General features: G+C 39.8%; 1 protein-coding gene across 1 annotated transcript; it reads left to right on the top strand.

The window, feature by feature from the left end:
• The first annotated feature begins 9,043 nt into the window (after positions 1 to 9,043).
• Positions 9,044 to 19,048, top strand: grap2b (GRB2 related adaptor protein 2b). The gene is made up of 7 exons (XM_085460839.1): positions 9,044 to 9,148; positions 9,609 to 9,697; positions 14,631 to 14,722; positions 15,027 to 15,149; positions 17,315 to 17,477; positions 17,638 to 17,721; positions 18,131 to 19,048. The coding sequence occupies exons 2-7, from the start codon at positions 9,620 to 9,622 to the stop codon at positions 18,314 to 18,316; spliced, it is 726 nt and encodes a 241-aa protein (XP_085316965.1). The 5' UTR covers positions 9,044 to 9,148; positions 9,609 to 9,619; the 3' UTR covers positions 18,317 to 19,048.
• Positions 19,049 to 19,554: the final 506 nt, after the last annotated feature.

A 19,554-nucleotide genomic window follows, 5' to 3' on the forward strand; every position in this document is an offset into this window, starting at 1 on the left:
TGCCATTTTTTGATTTTAAGCATGCATTAGAGATACTACCACGATTATTTCTGTTGTGTACAAGTTTCACTTAAGGGAACAGGAACTGTCAACAATCTGAATGTAAGAAGGAATTTTGTTGTGCTGAGACTTACTGATGGCCGTGCTGTTTTTAAATCCTGCTGGGACTCTTTTTGTTTTCAGGTTTTTTTTTTTAGATTTCCAAGAAAACTGCTCATCAAAGCACTCAAAATCTTCCCTTTCTCCTCACTCTCTCCCCTCCTCCTCACAGAAGCCGAGGAGATTTAAGCGAGGTAAACTGAATGAAATGTGATGTGTGCTCACAGAATATTTATCATGCATCTCCGTCTCTCTGTCAAATACATTTATCTCTTCCTCTTCTAGGTGCGCTCACTCAGTCACCCTCCAGATTCTGAAGTACCGCAACACCTAAAAGATGCGACAGTCACCAAGCACGAATGCACACAGACACACACACACAGTCATGGGCATCATGCAGAGTTAACAGGCCCATTAATGCTGAATGGCAGCTCCACATTGAGCCATGTACAAGTCCTTTCCATCTTTGAAAACAGAGCTTTATGAGCTCTGTCATGAAACTAGATGGGATATTTCAGGGCCCAGGCCATTAAATGCAGTCAACAGTGTGTCGCACACACAAACAAATACATACACATGCAGGGACACACACTCCACCCACGCAAACACAATGCCTTATTACACCTGTACCCCCTTTGTTTTTCTTGATCCTGCATAATAAGCTGCAAAACAACAGATCCATGTACAGCTGCAGGTCACCTTGGAAACAGCTACCAAATGATTCTTTCGGCATTATAAAAATAAATAAATTAAAAAATCATGCACATAAGCATCTGCAAGGTTGCTTGGAGTCCATTTATCAGCCCCCTCATGGTAGGAATGCCGATTCTTTTTTCAGTTTTTTAAAACCACATTTTCTTTTCATTCTAGACGCAGGATGAAATCCCCGGCTAACACCACATGGGGATCTGAGCATCCATGGCAGGCCAACCACTGAGACCGACTGTGAATATCAGAGTGAGAGACAGAGACAGGAAAACCAACAGTGTGTTGGTGGCGGCAGAATCTGCTTGCTTTGGCCCTAGCTGCATTTCCATATCTACTCTACTTTAGCACTTTCTTTCTGTTAGGCTATCTGTACTGTCTGCCCTTCTCTTTGTAGCATACCAAGTGCTTTTAGTTGCAAATCACACACTTTAACTATACATTCACACAGTGCTGCAACCGCTTTATCTACCTCACATCCATGGCCTATTTACAATCACCAATTAACCTAAAATGGACATCTCTAGACAGAGGAAACAAACGTAGGCCGAGGAGAACGTGCAAAATCCAAACAGAAAGGCCTCAGCTGGGATTTGAACCAGGAGCCTTCTTACTGTGAGACAATTGTAATAACCATGCATTACTGTGCGCTCATTTTTGCATCAAGTTACCATCTCTCAGGCACCCTGGGACTTCTGTATGACCTCTGTATGCGCACCATATAAGATCTCTTTGTTTCACTCTTCCAGTGTTTGGAGATTTGACCCTTCTAAGAGCAGAAGACCCCTGTCTCTGCAGGAGCCTGGGCAAATGTGTTGAGATCACAAAATTAAAAATTCCCTTGAACTCTGTCACCACTTTTGGATTGAACAGTTTTAGTTTCAGATTCTTATTAAATCCATAGTTTCTATTGATTTGACCCACACTAGTGGCTCAAAAATCACCTGAATGGATAACTAAGCCATCTATCCAGGTTAATGTAAAATAAAAAAGCCTGAGGTTGTAAAAGTAGAAATCACCTGTACAAGATTATACATTTTTAAATGTATCCATTTTGGTGTTTTTTTAGTCACTTCAAGCTAAAAAAAAAAAAAAAGAAGAAGAAGAAGAAAAAAAAGCTATTTTAAAAAAGCTATTCAAGGATTTTTATTTTGTTATTTTTTTACTGCTTTAAAAAATCATTAAAATTGGCAGCACAGTCGTTAGCACTGTTGCCTCACAGCAAGAAGGTCCTGAGATCACTTCCACCGCCAGGCCGAGGCCTTTCTGTGTAGAGTTTGCATGTTCTCTCTGGCTTCCTCCAGCGTTAGAAAGACATGGAGTTAGAAGGAAAAGGTTGGTTGGAAACTCTAAATTGCCCGTGGGTGTGAATGGTTGTCTTTGTCTATGCGTTAGCCCTGTGACAGACTGGCGAACTGTCCAGGGTGTACCCTGCCTCTCACCCTAAAACAGCTCAGATATACCTGGGACAACCAGCACAAAAAACAGTACATATGTGGTTACCATTTGAAGTATTCTGATGACTTTTATTGCAAAGTTCTTTTCTTCTCCCCAGCTTTTCCAATGAGTGCATTTCAGAGCTCCTAGCATCAGTCCTCTTTATTCTCTGACTCTTTGGCTCCGTCTTGTAGTTATTTGACATTTTATTGTCATTTCTATCAGACACCACGGTGGTGCCCTTTAAAAGGACAGAGACAAATCACTGCATCCATCAGTGCAGCGATTTCATGCCACTTGAGCTTGGCATCTTTGCTCTCACCAGCCAATCCAAGCGAATAAAAAGGTGGCCAGATAGCATCACAAGAGATATAATAGCAGCAGAACAGTGAGTGCCCCAGTGCTAAGGCACAGATTTTGTGCTTCAAGGATGGAAATGAAAAAGCTCAATCAGGCTGAATTGTATGCATATCTGTGACATCATACACCTGAAAACTATTCAGAATTTAACTTAATCTGCATCTAAGAAAGATACTGACATGTCAATTGTCATTGACAAATTTTCTCCTCCTACCTAATCCTACTCTCCTCTCATTCTTCCATATATGCAGTGAAATAACACAATATATTTTAGATAAATTATTTGGCTTGAAGTGAAAATTGGTAAATTGGGAGGCCTCTCTTGCCAGTAAATTGGCTATTTTCTCATATTCTTATTACCTAAAATCATATTAAACGCAAATAAGCACAATAAAAATGATCTGGTTCATGATCTGCAGTGTCACTTTTTGTTTCTCTGAGTTTGTGTCTATAATGGTCTTTACTGATTTGAAAAACATCTCGACCTCCATGCGTTTTTTTCCTGAAGTCTGCTGCCACCATGTGGCAAACACAGAGCAACACTCAGTCTTTACATTTTGAAAACACATCCACTACAGATGTCGAAGAGGACCAAGAAAAGATTTCTATTATGCCACAGTATGGTCATCTCAGGCACACAGTTCTGGCTTAAAGGAAGGATGGTTTTAAAGAAAAGGAGAGGATAAACTAATTGACTTTACCAAAGCCCACCCTAAGGTAAAAGAGTTATTTGGAACTATGAATCATGCAAAGCTTCTAGAGTTGGTGCCTGTGACTGACTGGTTTTTTCGACAGCAGGACTTACAGCTTCACATTTTCAACATATGTCCACACTTCAGGAAGCAGAGGGAAGGGTGAGGCAGAAAGGATTTTCCCAAAATTGAAAATTGTGGAAGTGGAGGCAGACAGAGCTGTCAGCAGATGATGTGGAGGAAGGTGGTGGAAGCTCAGAGGAAGACATACCAGCTTCTGAGAAGCCATGGACAATGTGATGGCACCTGCCATCTGATTCCAGTATGGATAGAAAAATAGGAAAAACAATGTAATTTAGGCCTCTGAAGTTTTGCATAAGAAAAGAAATGTCAGAGCACACAAACCAGAGCATACTGCTCATCTCTGAAGGCAGCATTAAAACTGAAAACATTCTGGAGCATATATGTTCACACCATGACTCAGATAACCAAGATATCCCAGTTATACCCAAATCATTCTTCAAGATTATGTAGTCCATTAAGGCAACAAATGATCATGATGTCCCTAATAAGGTAGAAAAAATAAAGCCTTCTGTCAGCTATGTAAAGAGTGGTCAAGAGTGGAGCCACAAGGAATAATTCCACCAGGAGTAGACACAGTCGGAACACACAGCAAAACGATGACTCAAAGGACAAGGGGGCATGAAGGCAGTAAATATAAATGATAATAAGGCTAGGGGAAACAGATCAGGTATAACAAGACAAAGGAATATAAGGCACAGGTGAGAAAAAACTACCAATGTAAAACAGGAAGTATCTAAATGGAGATGACAAATTAAAACATACAAACCTGACACAGCGGGGCACAGAGGGAAACTAGGACAAACAACAACAGACTATACAAACATGCCAAACAAGAATAAACAATGAACATTAAAGATTAACAAAGGCTCTTTAATTATTGCACTTGTCACTCAGTTATTTCTCAGAGCTCACGTCTCCTGCCAAGTTCATTGTTATAGCATTGTCAGCTGGGAAACAAAATAATTTCACATGTAAATACAGTGAAACACATGCATGGTGTTTGTGAGAGCATCGGCTGCACCACAGCAGACGCTCCAGCTGTGGGGAAAAGTTCAAACCACAGTTCACCTGCTGGAGAAATGTTTAATAGATGCATCAGTGGAAAACTTGACAGAAGCTAAACTTCCCCTGTTGAGTTTGCAGCTGAGGTAGACTGATAAAATGTCAGTGCCTCTGTGGCTTTCTTTGATATACTAATATTGTTGATATGGTTCGATCTGCTACGGCAAAGTCTGCGACTAGTGATGTTTTTATTCTCTGATGGGTTAAGCATTTGATTTTCTTCTGCAAATCCCCGTCCTTTCTATTTGCACCTTTGTCAGATTGAAGTCAATGCTTTCATCTCTTTGTCATGTTTCTCTGTGAACACTGTGTATTTAGCGAATAGCTCTTAGCCAACAATCAACCACAATAATAAAAGCACCGGCAGATGAAGTGAATACTTCTGATCATCTTTTGAAGGACATAGTTCTGCGGGGGAACCCCTAACATTCATGTGGATGGTAGTTTAACAGGCACTGCCTACCTCAGCAATGCAGCCAAACAGCACACCTTTATGGGGCATTCCCCAGTCACAGGAGAGTGCACCCTACCAGGAAAACAAAGGCTAAATTCCAAGGATGTCATCTCATCTATCCAGCCTAACCACTGTATACTCTGTATATCTTCTAATGTGCATTTTAGGACATGTTACCAACTTTTAGATCATACTGTCAGGGAGCTGGGTCCGTGACTCAGCATTTACAGTTAGGTTGTATTTTTGATTTCTTATGTTATATAGAAAGAATTTGAAGTTCTGGTGTTATTATTAGTTAGGGACTAGTTGAGTTTTAGTTTAGTCAGTGTTACCATCCATGCTCCCTGGTTTATTTGTCATGTTTCCTGTCCAGTCTGTCATGTGTTTCATGTGTGTGTGTGTCCATGTTGTCAAGCTTGTGTGTCATGTCTACGTTCTATTATGTTTCCTGTTATATTTTGAAAGTCTTGTGTTCCCATGGTCAGTGTGTTTAGGTCAGGTTTTGTTATTTGGCTTACATGTGCTGGAAGACTGAGTCAGCTGAGTGCCAGAGTTTCTTCTCAATCAAATACAATTCAAAAACGCATTAAAGAGCTCTGTCTGTGAAAAAGCATTTTTAAAGCAAACTATTCTGCATGCTAGGTGAAAAAAATGTGACAATTAATGTGACAGAAAATCCATTTTAATGTGACGGGGAATTTACCACTTAGACAGTCTGACCATTAGGGATTTTACAGGCTGAGGAAAAAAGGGGAAAAATACATAGTTTCAAGTTAATGCCAAAATACGCTTTATCAGAAATGTCATACAAATACCACAAACTAAAGCACTTCCTCTGGGGTGAGTAAAGACCTTGAATGAGGCTTACCAGGGCAACAGGGACCATAGAAGGGGGATTTGGCACATGCGCACAACACACACTAAAACCGAGCACCAAAGTACTGCATAATAAAGGTCAAGCTATTACTGGTCAACAGCAGGCAGTCCTGTTCAGCGAAGAGGAAAAATGAAAATGTGTAAAATTACTGTCAGCTGGATTTAGTTAATGTCAGCTTGGCTTAATATTCATGATACTCAACTATTATGATGAAAGCAACAAAAACACTTGGACTTCAACCAATATACAAGCTTGTTGGGGCCCTAACAAAACATCTGCAGGGGGCCTCCAGCATTGGTTGGTCCAACCATTGTTTAATGTAGAGGCTAAGCCTATGCTTGTAGCCACTGAAGTGTTTAGTGGCCAGTTTGACGCGATGCCACTGTTATGAATGAAAACCCAATAACTCCAGTGTTGCTTATCCTGTCAGCTTAAGCATGCATTGCTCACCATTGATTGCATTTGCTGTTCCACAGTTCACCTTAATATCCAACATTATCCAACATAAATCACAACAGCACAGCGGTCACAAACTGTTTGGTCCCTCCAAACAACAATAGAATAGAATAGAATAGCTTTTTATTGTCACTGTTACAAGAACAATGAAAGGCAGTATGGCATTTCTCCACGTGTGTGAAGTACACAATAGCGTAAGTATTTACACAATAACAGACAAATTTACATTTACACAAGAAGATATGTACAAGTTATACATACACCTGCAAACATACACGCAGATACACAAATATATATATATGTGTGTATATATACATATATGCATCCGTACATGCCTACACACACACATATTTCCACATACACGCTTACATCTATATACATACACATACATGCCATCTAAGTAGCAGGTGCATTGAGAGGTGCAGTGTGATCAGTGAGTGTCCAGGGTGCGAGAGGTCTTTGATGATGATGCTGGCTTTCTGCTGAAGTCTGCCAGTATAGATGTCTCTGAGGGGGGTTAGTGAGGTGCCGATTGCCCGCTCTGCTGCCCTCATCACCCGCTGCAGTTTCCTCTTGTCCTCCACGGTGCAGCAGTTGAACCAGAGTATGCAGCAGTAATGTCAGAAGGCTCTCGATGGTGGAGCGGTAGAAGTTTACTAGCAGTCTTTGGGGTAATTGGGCCTGACGTAGTTTCCTGAGGAAGTACAGCCTTTGTTGTGCTTTACCTACCTGGTGGGAGATGTTTGTGGACCAGGTAAGGTCGGCCGAGATGTGGACTCCGAGGAACTTAAAGCTTTCTACCCTTTCTACCTCCTCCCCATCAATGTAGAGGGTAGAGTGCTCAGATCGCTTTGTTCTTCTGCAGTCGATTACATCTCCTTGGTCTTGGCTGTGTTCAGATGCAGGTTGTTGTCATCACACCATTGCTTCAGATGCTGAACCTGCTCTCTGTAGGCTGAATCATCGTTGTTGTCGATCAGTCCTATGATGGTGGTGTCATCAGCAAATTTTATAATGGTGTTACTGGTGTGGATTGGTGAACAGTCATGGGTGAAAAGTGAGTATAATTACACCCTAATTAAATCGAATTAAATCTAATTAAATCACCCTAATTAAATCCTTAAATACAACCTTTACAAACACAAAAAGCAAAACTTAGCGACACACATAAGGTAATAAACAGACCATGTATAAAACACACATATACAAATATATTAAAAGTGTTGTTAGTCTGTCTTAGTTCCAGCTGTGTTCCCACCTATTGCCCATCCTCTCGTTATCCTGTGTGTATTTTAGTCCTCAGTCTCTTTCCCTGGACTCTGTAGTTTCCATGTTATCTAGTTTCCAGTACCCAGTTTCTTCCTTGTTAGAGTTTTTATTTTATTTTATTTTTATTTAGTTTGAGTTTCCAAGTTGAGCAATAAAGCTGGCTTCTTAAGTTCATTCCCTTGTCTCAGAGGCCATATCTGACACCAAGTGCCACTAACCCATCCTCTCTTACCTGGCAGTCCTCAGGTCCATTGCTTGCTTGCCTGCCTTGTCTGGTGGAAAACCTCTGACATGAGAAACACAGAGAATCCACAAAATAAACTTGGCATACAATGACAAGCTGTGTAGATCCAAGGAGAAGCAGCAATGGCCACATTAAAAAAACAAAGCTGTTATTGTGCAAATTTCAAGTAGAACCAGACAAAACTAACTCTGCGTAATGAAGCAACCTGTGAAACCAGAGTGAGGAAAGAGTAACAAAGCAACACCAGCCAAAGAAAGACAAAATAAAAATGAAATACTTCTACTTCTTCTTCTACTTCTACACTACTGTGCTTAAAATGTCATGGGTGCAACCACAAGCCAGCCATAGTATGTCGGTGAACGCACTTGTTACAACACCTCAGGCACTTGTGACAGACAGAGACTTAAATAAATAAACAAATAACTTTATCACAGCTGAAGGGCTGCCTGTCTGCTTCAGCTGGGAAAAGGCCAGTGTTGTGCTTTTTTAACCTTATTTTTAGTCTTTGTTTATATAGGTAAACAGACTTTAGGCAACATGATTTATAGTTACATATAAAATAATGACCTACATATTTTATCTATATTATAATAAATCCAGTTGATTTTGACTGTTTGCAGTAACTTTATAGAATTATAATATTTTCTTTGCTGCGTTTTTTTTGCCCGACCTCTCCAAAAACCCCAGACATTTTAAATGTCAATGAGACATTTAACCTAGAAAAATAAAGATATATAAAAGTCACTTGCCAAAAAGTGATTGCAGTATTTACTTTGTGATGGGAATATTTTTTCTGGCTGATCACAGGGAGCACACCAGCTCTGGGACAAGCAAATTAGGCGAATGAGTGAGGGAGGGGGAAACCTACCTGATTATAGCCCAGAGAAATGCTTCTCAGTAACTCACAGGTGAGCAAGCTCCAGCAAACAGTGAGGTGAACAAAATGGACATGTGACCTGATCAACTATGGTAAGTTAAAAAAAAAAAAACTAAAAAAAAAACTAAAGAAGTCTTTCAAACATCCAGTAACTATAGATTTGATAGATTTGTTTTTGGTGACCATCTTTATTACCACTAAAGTCACATGGTGTGGGTAAAGGTTGAAGAGAGCTATTAATACTCAGCTGCAGCACAGATGAGCATTAATAAAGGAGCATTAAAATTCAGCTGTCGTACACTGACATGTCTTCCACTTTATATTGTTAATTGACGCCGAGCCTGAGCTCCTATCTGTTTGTTTGCATCTCTGCACTGTGTGTATTTCAGTGCGTGTGAGTGTATGCTGGCCAGAGGTGACAGTGTGTTTCCTGTGAACTGACAGGGAGTTCGTCATCTCTCTTTGTAAATTTGTCACTTCTCTTCGTAAGCCGCATGAACTCAGCTCTGTCTGGAGAACAGTACAAAGGCGGGTGAGTAAACCCAACATTTTTGGCTCTTTGATGAGGTACTTGACAGGTCGTCATTTTGAGTTATGGCCAGCTGCCCTTCTGTTTTCCAAGCAGCCGCATTGCTCCTGATTCTCTGAAGACACATTGCACAGCCCTTCAAATAACACTGTTTGTGTGTGTGTGTGTGTGTGGACAAAATTCAAGGTGAGAACTTATGCTTTACGGGCACTTAAAGGATTTTGTTGTAGAGGTGCTAACACAGGTTGTGGTCTGGAAGGACGCAAGGGAAAAGACATAGCGACTGTCCTTGATTGAGTGGGGAATTATTCCGTCCATTAAGATACTAGAAGAGCACCAACTGATGTCAGTGCAATGTTTCTTTTGATTTTGACTTACACACGTCTGTTTTCCCAGCTCGTTAATCATTTCATCTGAACACACTGGAGTACTTCTAACCTTTTGTTTCTTCATCTCTTCTTAGGTTTGTCTACGATGGAGGCTACGGCCAAGTTTGACTTTGAAGCTAAAGCGGAGGATGACCTGAGCTTCAAAAGAGGAGACTGCTTGAAAGTAAGGATCACACACACACACAGACATGCAAACACTTCCTTGGTTTGTTTTTAGCAACATCGCTCTTCACAAAAGTCATAAAAAGTTGTCAGCATACAAAAACATTCAAATGACCGATTTTATATATATGTTGAGTATAAAGCAGAGTATTTCCATGTAGATTAGTGTTTTATCACTCTTGTGTAACAATGGTGCACTGTACTATTCACTGAAGCGCTCTTCAGTTCTCTGTGCAGCCAACCACGACTGCATCCTGCTGCTTAAGTCCGAGTTTCCTTCCTGTTTACATTGCCATTGCAACAAAATCTTTATATCTTCTTGACAGAATCACAAAGTAAAATCATATAGCAGAGGTGAACGCACAGATAACATCAAACTAGCAGACAAACAGCTACAATGACTCAACGCAGCTTTCACACATCGCTTTTGTTAACTCAGCACCTTGCTGAAGCATTAGTTCATGTATATACACCTGCAAACTTAATTTGGGTGCTTTATTGTTATAATACGTTTCAAACTATGTGAACAATGGAAAAACATTTCGATGTTGTTCCGGTGTAAACCTCTCAGAAAAGCTGTTAAAAGTGAGGTCTCCTGTAAAAAGGTGTTGGGTTTTGTAACCCGCTGCAGGGCGAGCCAATTTTATTTGTGCACTGCAGCATTTAGCTCATGTAAATCCACTGCACCCGGCATTAAAACACTTCCATCGGTGTATTGGTGTATAGCAGGTGGATATACACAAAAGGTATACAAGGAAATGGATCAGCAAAAACTCAGCCTCTAAATAACTCTCACAAACACCCACAGCTATCTCACACAGGCAAACCACAACACACACACACACAGAACTAATCATAACTGAGAGAAAAAATATTCTCAGTTTCTACAGTGTAGGCCATCTGGTACTTTGGCCTAGAAAATGGCTTAAAAGGACCCATCTATATCTATATCTATATCTATAAACACTACTATAAAGCTTTACTGGAACACTTGAACATCACAGTAAAACACAAAGTCTCTACATAACCATGCATCTTCAGGGAAACTTAAAGCACGGTTAGTGCACGTGACAGTGACAACCAATACACTTGAAGAAGTAACAAGACAACCCCCAAATAAAATGGTTTTGCAGGCGATTTCTCCGTAGCTCCCCTGAATTTTCCTAGAGTTTTGCCTTTTTATTCGTTTCCTTGTCACTGCTGATAGCACCAGACAACACCTGCAGCACATTCAGGTTGTACATGTAGTCTGACTCTTACAGGAGGGAAGTGTTGCTGTGTCTTCCAGCACAGTCTCAGGAGTGTAGAAGGAGATACAAGGAGACAGGCTGTTACACGAGGACAGTGTTGGACAAGTTACTTGAAAAAAGTAATTAGTTACTAATTACTGATTACTTATCCAAGAGGGTAATCCTGTTACTTTACTGATTATTTATTTTCCAAAGTAATTAGTTACGTTATTACTTAGTTACTTTAAAAAAACATGATACACAACCTGAACATTTTATAAAGCAATAGACCTTTCAGACCAATTCTATTTTTTCTATATAGTCCATGATATAAAATTGAATCAAATAAATGTCTCCTTTTAAAACTTTTTTATTAGTTTAATCTTTAAATTTTATGCACATTGCATCAAGCAATGTGCATAAAAATATGCATATAAATATTCCAGCATATAAGATAAAACAATGTTTTGTGTTTACACTCACTTTTTCCAACAGACTCAATTAAAACACAACAAAAAATAAACAAAATCGAAGATTCAGCCGCACTGAGTCCTGTTGCTCTTAAATCTATTTTCACCTGTTTAGCAGCAGTGGGGCGGGTGGAGGCTGCAGCGATCATGTCAGTGGGGGGATCTGGGGGTTTCTCTGGGAATTTCACATTCCCATGGCGGCTTGCTAGGTACTTGCTCTGATTTGAAGTTAAATTTTTTGCTGTAGAAAAGTTTTTTCCCACACAGAGTGTACAGCTAATGTTAATGTTTTTGTCACTTTTTACAGAATCAAACTCAAAGTAATGTCAGTACTTCCAAGCTTTAAACGCTGCATGGTCGTTCTCTCTCACACACTCCATATAATCCATTGTTGATCTGTTGCTGCCACAGACGTCACATGCTCGTATGTCATTTTCATGAGACACTCTCACAAACAAAATCATGATTAAGTAATGCATGCAATAGTAATCCCTTACTTTACTCGTTAATAGGATTACAGTTACTGCCCATCTCTGCACAGGAAGATCTGAATAGGGTCACAGAAGGGCATCAGCCCAGCAGCACGACCCTTATGTGCTCCTTTCTGTGAGGCGCAACAGGAGGACAGTAGTGTTTTTTTGATACGGGCAACATGGGCGGTTGCCCGGGGTGGCATCGTGGTGGGTGCGGCATCATGGGCGGCACCGATCGGTGTTCTCACTGCCATTTGCGCGGAGTAAGGACGCCCTCTGTTTGCGAGGTGCTGCTGAAGTCAAAGTAAACTTTATTGTCATCTCCGCTATATACAGTAAGTATATAGAGAGACGAGATGACGAGGCTTCAGTTACAGCAGTGCAAGTAAAGAAACAATAAATATAAGAAGACTAAGAAAATAAATATACACTTTAGGACCAGGGGTAAAGGGATCAATAAGAATTTAAAGTTTATAATTTACAGTTTGATGATTTAAAGTCTCACACACAACCTGTCGATAGGGGAGGGGGCCCGGCTGCTTCCAAATAGAGCACATTTCATTCATAATGTTGTAAATCCAAGCCCATTATGTATTCATGATTTGAATCCTGGGTTGTGCGAAATCCCAAAAATAAACCCTAGACAAAGTGAATCTGGGAACTAAGGTGTAGGTCCATTAGGTTATGTTGTGGTGATCCTCGGGTTGGGGGAAGGGTGTTCATACTGGATTGCAAAATTAAAACCAATGGAAGACGGAAAAGAAAAGTTCAAAGCCATCAGGTTTTCAGTTTAGAAAAAAGAGAAAAGAAGAAGAGGAGAAATTAGCAAAAGATACAGGTAAGCAGATGTGTCACTGGATAATGGCAGGTCATCCTGAAACAATCAGAATCATATTAAGAATATTTTATTAATCCCTAAGGAAATTATGTGGGTTACAGTTGCTCCAAGAAGAAATGGTAAAAATAGTAACAGTAACAGACTAAACTCCAAACAACACATTATGTTACAGATTTTACACATTTAAGAAATTAGCACTAATATATCAGATCACTCAATTATAAATATCAAGGATTAACAGAGGTGATTATAAATAAATATGAAGAAAATTGACAAGAATATTACGGAGTAGAAAAGCGCATGTGTGAAAAGGTTGTAACTACTGCAGTGTTTACAGTGTGTTAGATGGAGGTGTTGTACAGGGAGATGGCCACGGGCAGAAATGACTTCCTGTGTCATTCAGTGGTGCTTTTCGGTAATCTCAGTCTCTCACTGAACGTGCTCCTGTGAGTAGTCAGTACGTCATGGAGGGGGTGGGAATTGTTGATTTGTCCTATTCTCATTGTATAATGAATTATAATGCCTGTTTGTTAGCTGTTTGCATACTATGCATACTCTCTCTCTCTCTTCATATATATATATACCGCCACTGCAGGAGGAACACTGCCAATGAAATTACCTCCAGTGGGACACTCGAGTCCATATTTCTGCCACACTGTTAGGAGCAGAGCCCAGTGTCATTAAGTGAGAACCTGTGTTCACAGACCAGGACCATGCAACTTGATTGGCATTCACCAGAGATCAGTATAACTGTAGCTTGAGTGTCTGTGATATTATTTTCAGTTGTACTCCAAAATCTGCATTATGTATTGTCAGAGTTTAGTTGGCAGCACACAGGGATCTGCAAATAAGTGGAAAGCTGTGAGTATACACCAGTAAGTGACAACTTTAGCAAAACTGGCCTAATATAGTGGAGAACCCTCTTGTGGCACTGAACTAGAATTGTTCTATCGGCACATGGACACAAAACTGTTGTTCAAGACAGGATAACAGAGGATCCTTTGGGTCCTGTGGGTCGTGGGGTGGGTCCCACTTTGATCACGGTTATTTAGCTGAATCCCCTAGATGCCTGGATCATCTCCAGTTGAGCAGTTTTGGACTGTTGTCATTACTATGGAGGGTGTGGTTGGTTTGCAGCAGTGTATAATCAGGTGATAGGTAAACAAAATCCATTTGAATAAATGTCAACAACCAGTGTTTCCCAGCAGAATCATTAATGTTCACATCACCTGTCAGTGAATTTAAGCTTGTGGCTGATTGGTGGACATGTATGCATGCTGATGCACAGAGATCAGGCATTGCTCCGGGTGGGAGTGGCTGTTTCACCATTTTAACACACTTCATTTTGGCATAATTAGAGTTATTATTTTTTATTTTATACTATGTGGCTTTTGTATGTTTGTCATATTAATTTTATCATTAAGTAAATTAGTTTAAATGTTTAATAATAGATAATATGTGAAAATGTTTCTGATCACTTTTTTTTATTTTTCCCCCAAAATACAAATTGTTCAAATTGTTATGTATTTAATGTACCTAATAAGGTCATAATAAAATAATGCGATATTTAGAATCCCTATATATTATTCCCTATTGCCTGTATGTTGTCAATACTAACAATGGCAGTAAAAAACATAGATTTCAACAGCTTTATGGAGAATTATTATTACTTTGACCTTCAGACCAATCTATTAACCTTAAAGGAAAGGTCAGAGGTCAAATGTGACATAAATCCTTATATCGTACTTTCTATATGTTGGCAATAAACACCACTTGTAATAATTATAGTGTTTTTAAGTAATAAGACTTTTTGTTTGTTTTTGACCAATAAATCATGATGCTGGCCTCACAGACAGATTTTAATGGATCGTTAACATGATCTGACTGTTTTCATGTATGTGTGTTGTGTGATTGTGTAAATTAGATTCTGCAAACATCTGGGAACTGGTACAGAGCAGAGCACAACGGAGCTATGGGCTTTGTCCCAAAAAACTATATCGACATTCACATCCCCAGGTAAAACCATGTTTTCATATGTTTTTTTTTTTCCAAATTAACCTCCTTCTAGCTTCTGTATTTACGTATTTACACCTGTTAATAATTTCAAAGTACATTATGTAGCTGACTTACATTTACTTATTTTGCTTACTTACTTTGGCATGTGATCACTTTATCCTATATTGTTTCTTGCCAGCAAATTATGCATTTTTACCACCTCAGCTCCTTCAGCACCATCAGGTTTTGTGTCACTGCTTGAACTTTATGTTTCCTGCTCCCCATCTCCTACGTCTGTTCTCCCCTGTCTCCTTAATAACTCCAGCTGGTATCAGGAAAACACCAGTCGCACTGACGCCCAGGAGATACTGATGTCACAGCCCGTGGGGGCCTTTCTCATACGAAGCAGCCGAAAACCAGCTCCAGGCGACTTCTCCATCTCTGTCAGGTGCATTTAGCATGTTTGAGTTTGCAGGTTATCTTTACCCCACTAACTAAAAATCGTGTATTCAGACTGATTAATCTATGTGCCTAACAACTGCTAACAGCTAGACTATTAACATTTGCAATTCTGTGCCAACTCTACACGTTTGCTGTTCTTCCATTTCACAAACATTATATATATCTAACAGTGTGCAGTGTAGTTTAAAAGAGGCAAATGTTTCTTCAAATGGAGTCACACAGGGTCACTGTGAGGGGGAGCGTCGCCCACTGGTGGTGCCTTTCATGTAGGAATGTAGTGACTCAGCCTTTGTCTGGGGTTTCCACAGAGCTCCTATCTTTCCAGTTTTTGGAGAAATACCTCACATATTTAACATGCCTTCTCCCCTTTGCAAGACATGACATGTAGTCTTGTATTTAGGGTGAAGAAATTACAGTAGACATGAATGGCTCGCTTTTGTCTATAGTGGTTATCATGTTGGCTTCCAGTACAGCAATTTACACAGTGTGTGTGTTTATTTTTTGTCCCGCACCTTTATTTTGCTTTGCATGTTCACTGCTCACCATTTAAGTTTGTTCTTCTCGGAATTCTTTTTTTGTCGGTGTTTCTCACCGTCACACAGTTGTGGGCAAGAGTAAGTATGAATATGTGCTAATTAAGAGTCAACCACTTCCTTCAGACGATTCACTTTCGTTCTTTCTCTAAAACTTACCTGCTTGCAGCAGTCTGATATTGATGAGCTAATCTTTTAAGGTCCAGACCGATACTACTAAAATGATGAATACCTGAGGCATTCAAATTTTATATTGAAACAAAACTTGTCTTTAAGGTCTTTTTTGTATGCTTGCCATAGGTTGATCAATGTTTTCTCTTTCACTGCACTGTTGAGTGCTGATGCAATATAGTAGCAGCATATATTTGTGTGTGTGTGTGCGTGTCCGTGCGTGTGTGTGTGTGTGTGTGTGTGTGTGTGAGTGCGAGTGTGTCAGCGTGTGTGTGTGTGCATGCATGCATGTCTGTGCTCTAAATTGTTAATCAGACAACAGCGAACCCTCTGAGCAAATGATTGAATATTTAATTTTGAAATAAAAACTTTATGTAACTATTATAATTATAATTACAATTATAAAGATGTTTCATCTTTTAGATTTGCATACATTGTTTTATTCACCTCATCTACCTGTCTCCCTCTGTGTGGCTAGTTGCTGCAATGAGATAGTGGCTGTTTGTTTGAGGACAAAAGAAAAAAAAAATACTCTGGCCCAATTACAAAGTAGTAGTTTCCTTTATGTGTGAGGGACACTCAACAGCTGCTGGGTAAGTTTTAACTAGCTAATACCAGGCTGAAATTTTGCCTTCTGAATGGACAAAGTGTTGGAAACATTCAAAGTTTTTCATTACACTGACACAATAGCAAAGCCTTTCCACCACTTGCCAAAGATGCTCTGTTAGGTTGAACTCTGATGACTGTGGAGGCCATTTGAGTACAGTGAACGCACTGTCATGTTCAAGAAACCAGTGCGTGATGATTTCATGGCGTGTTATTCTGCTTGAAGCACTCGTCAGAAAATGGGTACACTATGGTCATAAAAGGATGGATATGGTCAGGAACAATACTCAGACAGGCTGCCTGGTGTGGTCTTCTGCTGCTGTAGCCCATATGTTTCATGGTTTAATGACTTCTGTGCTCAGAGACATTCTGGTCATAAGTGGTTATTTGAGTTACCGTTGCCTTCCTAATAGCTTGGAGCTCCACTCCACCCAGAGAACAGCAGCTCACTGGATTCTTTCTCTTTTTCAGAACATTTTCTGTAAATGCTAGAGATGCACACCAACGATCATGCCATGTTCAAAGTGACATAAATCCCATTTCTTCCCCATTCTGATCCTCAGAACAGCAGCAGGTTGTTTTAATCATGTCTAATTGCTTAAATACTTTCTGCTGCGGCACTGTGATTGACTGAAAAGATACTTGTACTAATGAGCAGATGAATAGGAGTACCTAATAAAATGGCTGGTGAGGGTATAACAGCACAATGTCTCACATTTTTTTAAGGATGGAACAAACATAAGTAGTCATTGTAGTCATCAATGAAGTCATTGTAGTACATGGAATGAAATACGGAAATGCAGATAAAAAGGATCCTACTTTTCATCTTATACCCTTTTAGACATCCAGCAGATGTTCAGCACTTCAGGGTGATGCGTGACAGCAGAGGGCAGTACTACCTGTGGTCAGAAAAGTTTCCCTCACTCAATCAGCTGGTGGAATACTATAAAAAAAAATCCATCTCCAAACAGAGTCTACTATTGCTCAAAGAGACGCAAAAAGAGGTAAGGGCTAAAGATTGAAACCTGCCTGGAAACGTACACAGTCATTGTGTCATTATTAGTGCTGTCACTATCTGGTGCTGTCAGTGGATTTAACAGGAGTCACAGAATGACAAGGTAGCCATAAGGGAAACGCTAACGTGACTTGTTTATGCCCCAACAGGAAAGAGGAGACTCAAATAAGCTTCTACCTCCTCATCCTATTTTTCCACGTTCTGACCGTGCGCCTTCTCCAGCACCACGACAGGTACACAACTCTGTGCGTAAGTCTGTGGTTACACTGATGACTGTGGACTTGCGATCTGTGAAATGTGTGTAAGATGCAGTGTCTCCCTGTCCATATAGACTGTGTGACTGTACAGTTTCAGTTTCAGGCGTGCATGCACAACTTTTAGTCAGAGTAGTTAAGTCTTTGACCTTTGATTTGCTGTACACTTTTATGTAAATGCCAACTTCTAAGGAGCCTAGAATAACAATTATAATACTTTTTAAATTACATTTGGCTCTTCTTTGCCCAAATTCAGACAGGTCTGTCTCTTTAAATCTCTGCACATAGTAAATAAAACTTTGAAAATTGGGCTGAAAATTAGCCAGTGACAGTGAGCTGATAACATATAGAGTACTGATAAGGTTCTATCTTCCTCTGTTGTATCTAGCGCAAAACCTCCCACACAACGCAGGTCAGAGCCATTTACGATTTCAAGGCAGAAGAGGCGGACGAGCTGGAGTTCAGTGCAGGGGATATCATTGAGGTTTTGGAGGTCTCTGACCAGACCTGGTGGAAAGGTCAGCTAAGGGGCAAAAAAGGCCTTTTCCCCTCCAACTACACCAAACCCATCTGAGAGGACGGCCCACAGGCAAACATCTGTAAAACTACTGCAACTTTTTTAGTCAAACATCTAATGCTGGTTTTGTTTGTGTTTTTGAGATTAAATTTCAAACTTAGAGCAACTCAAAACTGCTAGCAGGAAAAGGCTCACCAATACACCAAACATGCGAGTTTTTAATTTTCATCATGTCAAGGATAGCGTTCATGTTTGTCATTGACAAGACATAAAAAGCCCAAGTCAAGATAAAAACACGTTTTTTTCTGTTTTTTAATGAAAAAGTATTTCATGTATCGATCTGTCCTGCCCAGTGGTGATGTCTAATTCAGTGCTATTTGGAAAAGTATATAAGTTTCAATTGTAAGGTACCTAATGCTATTATTTCTGAAAGAAATCATCCATTTACAAATGCATTTTATGCATGATAAGTGTCACCGCATGAACGCTACTCTGTAAACTTTTTTTTGTCAGCCTTATGATTAAGTTTGTTGTACTTTTTGATCACATCGTGGTGTTGGATTCCTAACAAGGCCCACGTTTTAGTACTGTAATTTATGAACTTTTGAAGTTGTTGCTGATTGCTCAGACTCCACACAACAAAAAGGTATTGTGCAGACATATTATAAGTAAACCATCCAGAGGGTTCAGTCATGTGTGTGTCCATGTCTGAAAAGTAATAAAAGCATTTTAGGACACTCTGACGTCTAAAAGTAAAAGTTATTGTGTGTCATGTCCCATATACTAATAATAAAGCAGATCTGTATTTCAGTATTCGGTTGTGACCAGAGTATTTTAAGAACAACACAAATGTGTTTTAGACATTCTCAAAATAGCCCCTAGAAGTTGTTTCACTTTATTTAGGGCATATGACACTGCTTATCTTGTTTGGCCCACATATAAAGTGCGTGTTTGTTCGGTTTATTACCTGGGCTGACCTTATCAAGGCTGCTAAGAAAGAAAAGAAAACTCCCAATAGCTTCAGAGTACGTGTTTCTATAGCTCTCGGGACAAACGTGTGCTGCATTCAATGTCTGTGTGTAATTTGGTCAATCTGACTGAAAGCAGAAATCTTTTCAAATCAAATCAAATCAAATCACTTTTTATTGTCACATCACATGTGCAGGCACACTGGCACAACACATGCGAGTGAAATTCCTGTGTGCGAGCCCCACAAGCAACAGAGATGTGCAAACACAACAACACAAACGAGCAAAATACAAGAATTCATCCTCACTTTTAAATTTAAAAATGTA

The sequence above is a fragment of the Copadichromis virginalis genome, linkage group LG6, assembly GCF_057382275.1.
Source record: "Copadichromis virginalis isolate Kocher_CV1m ecotype Utaka linkage group LG6, C_Virginalis_male_GT1.1, whole genome shotgun sequence".
Lineage (NCBI taxonomy): Eukaryota > Metazoa > Chordata > Actinopteri > Cichliformes > Cichlidae > Copadichromis > Copadichromis virginalis.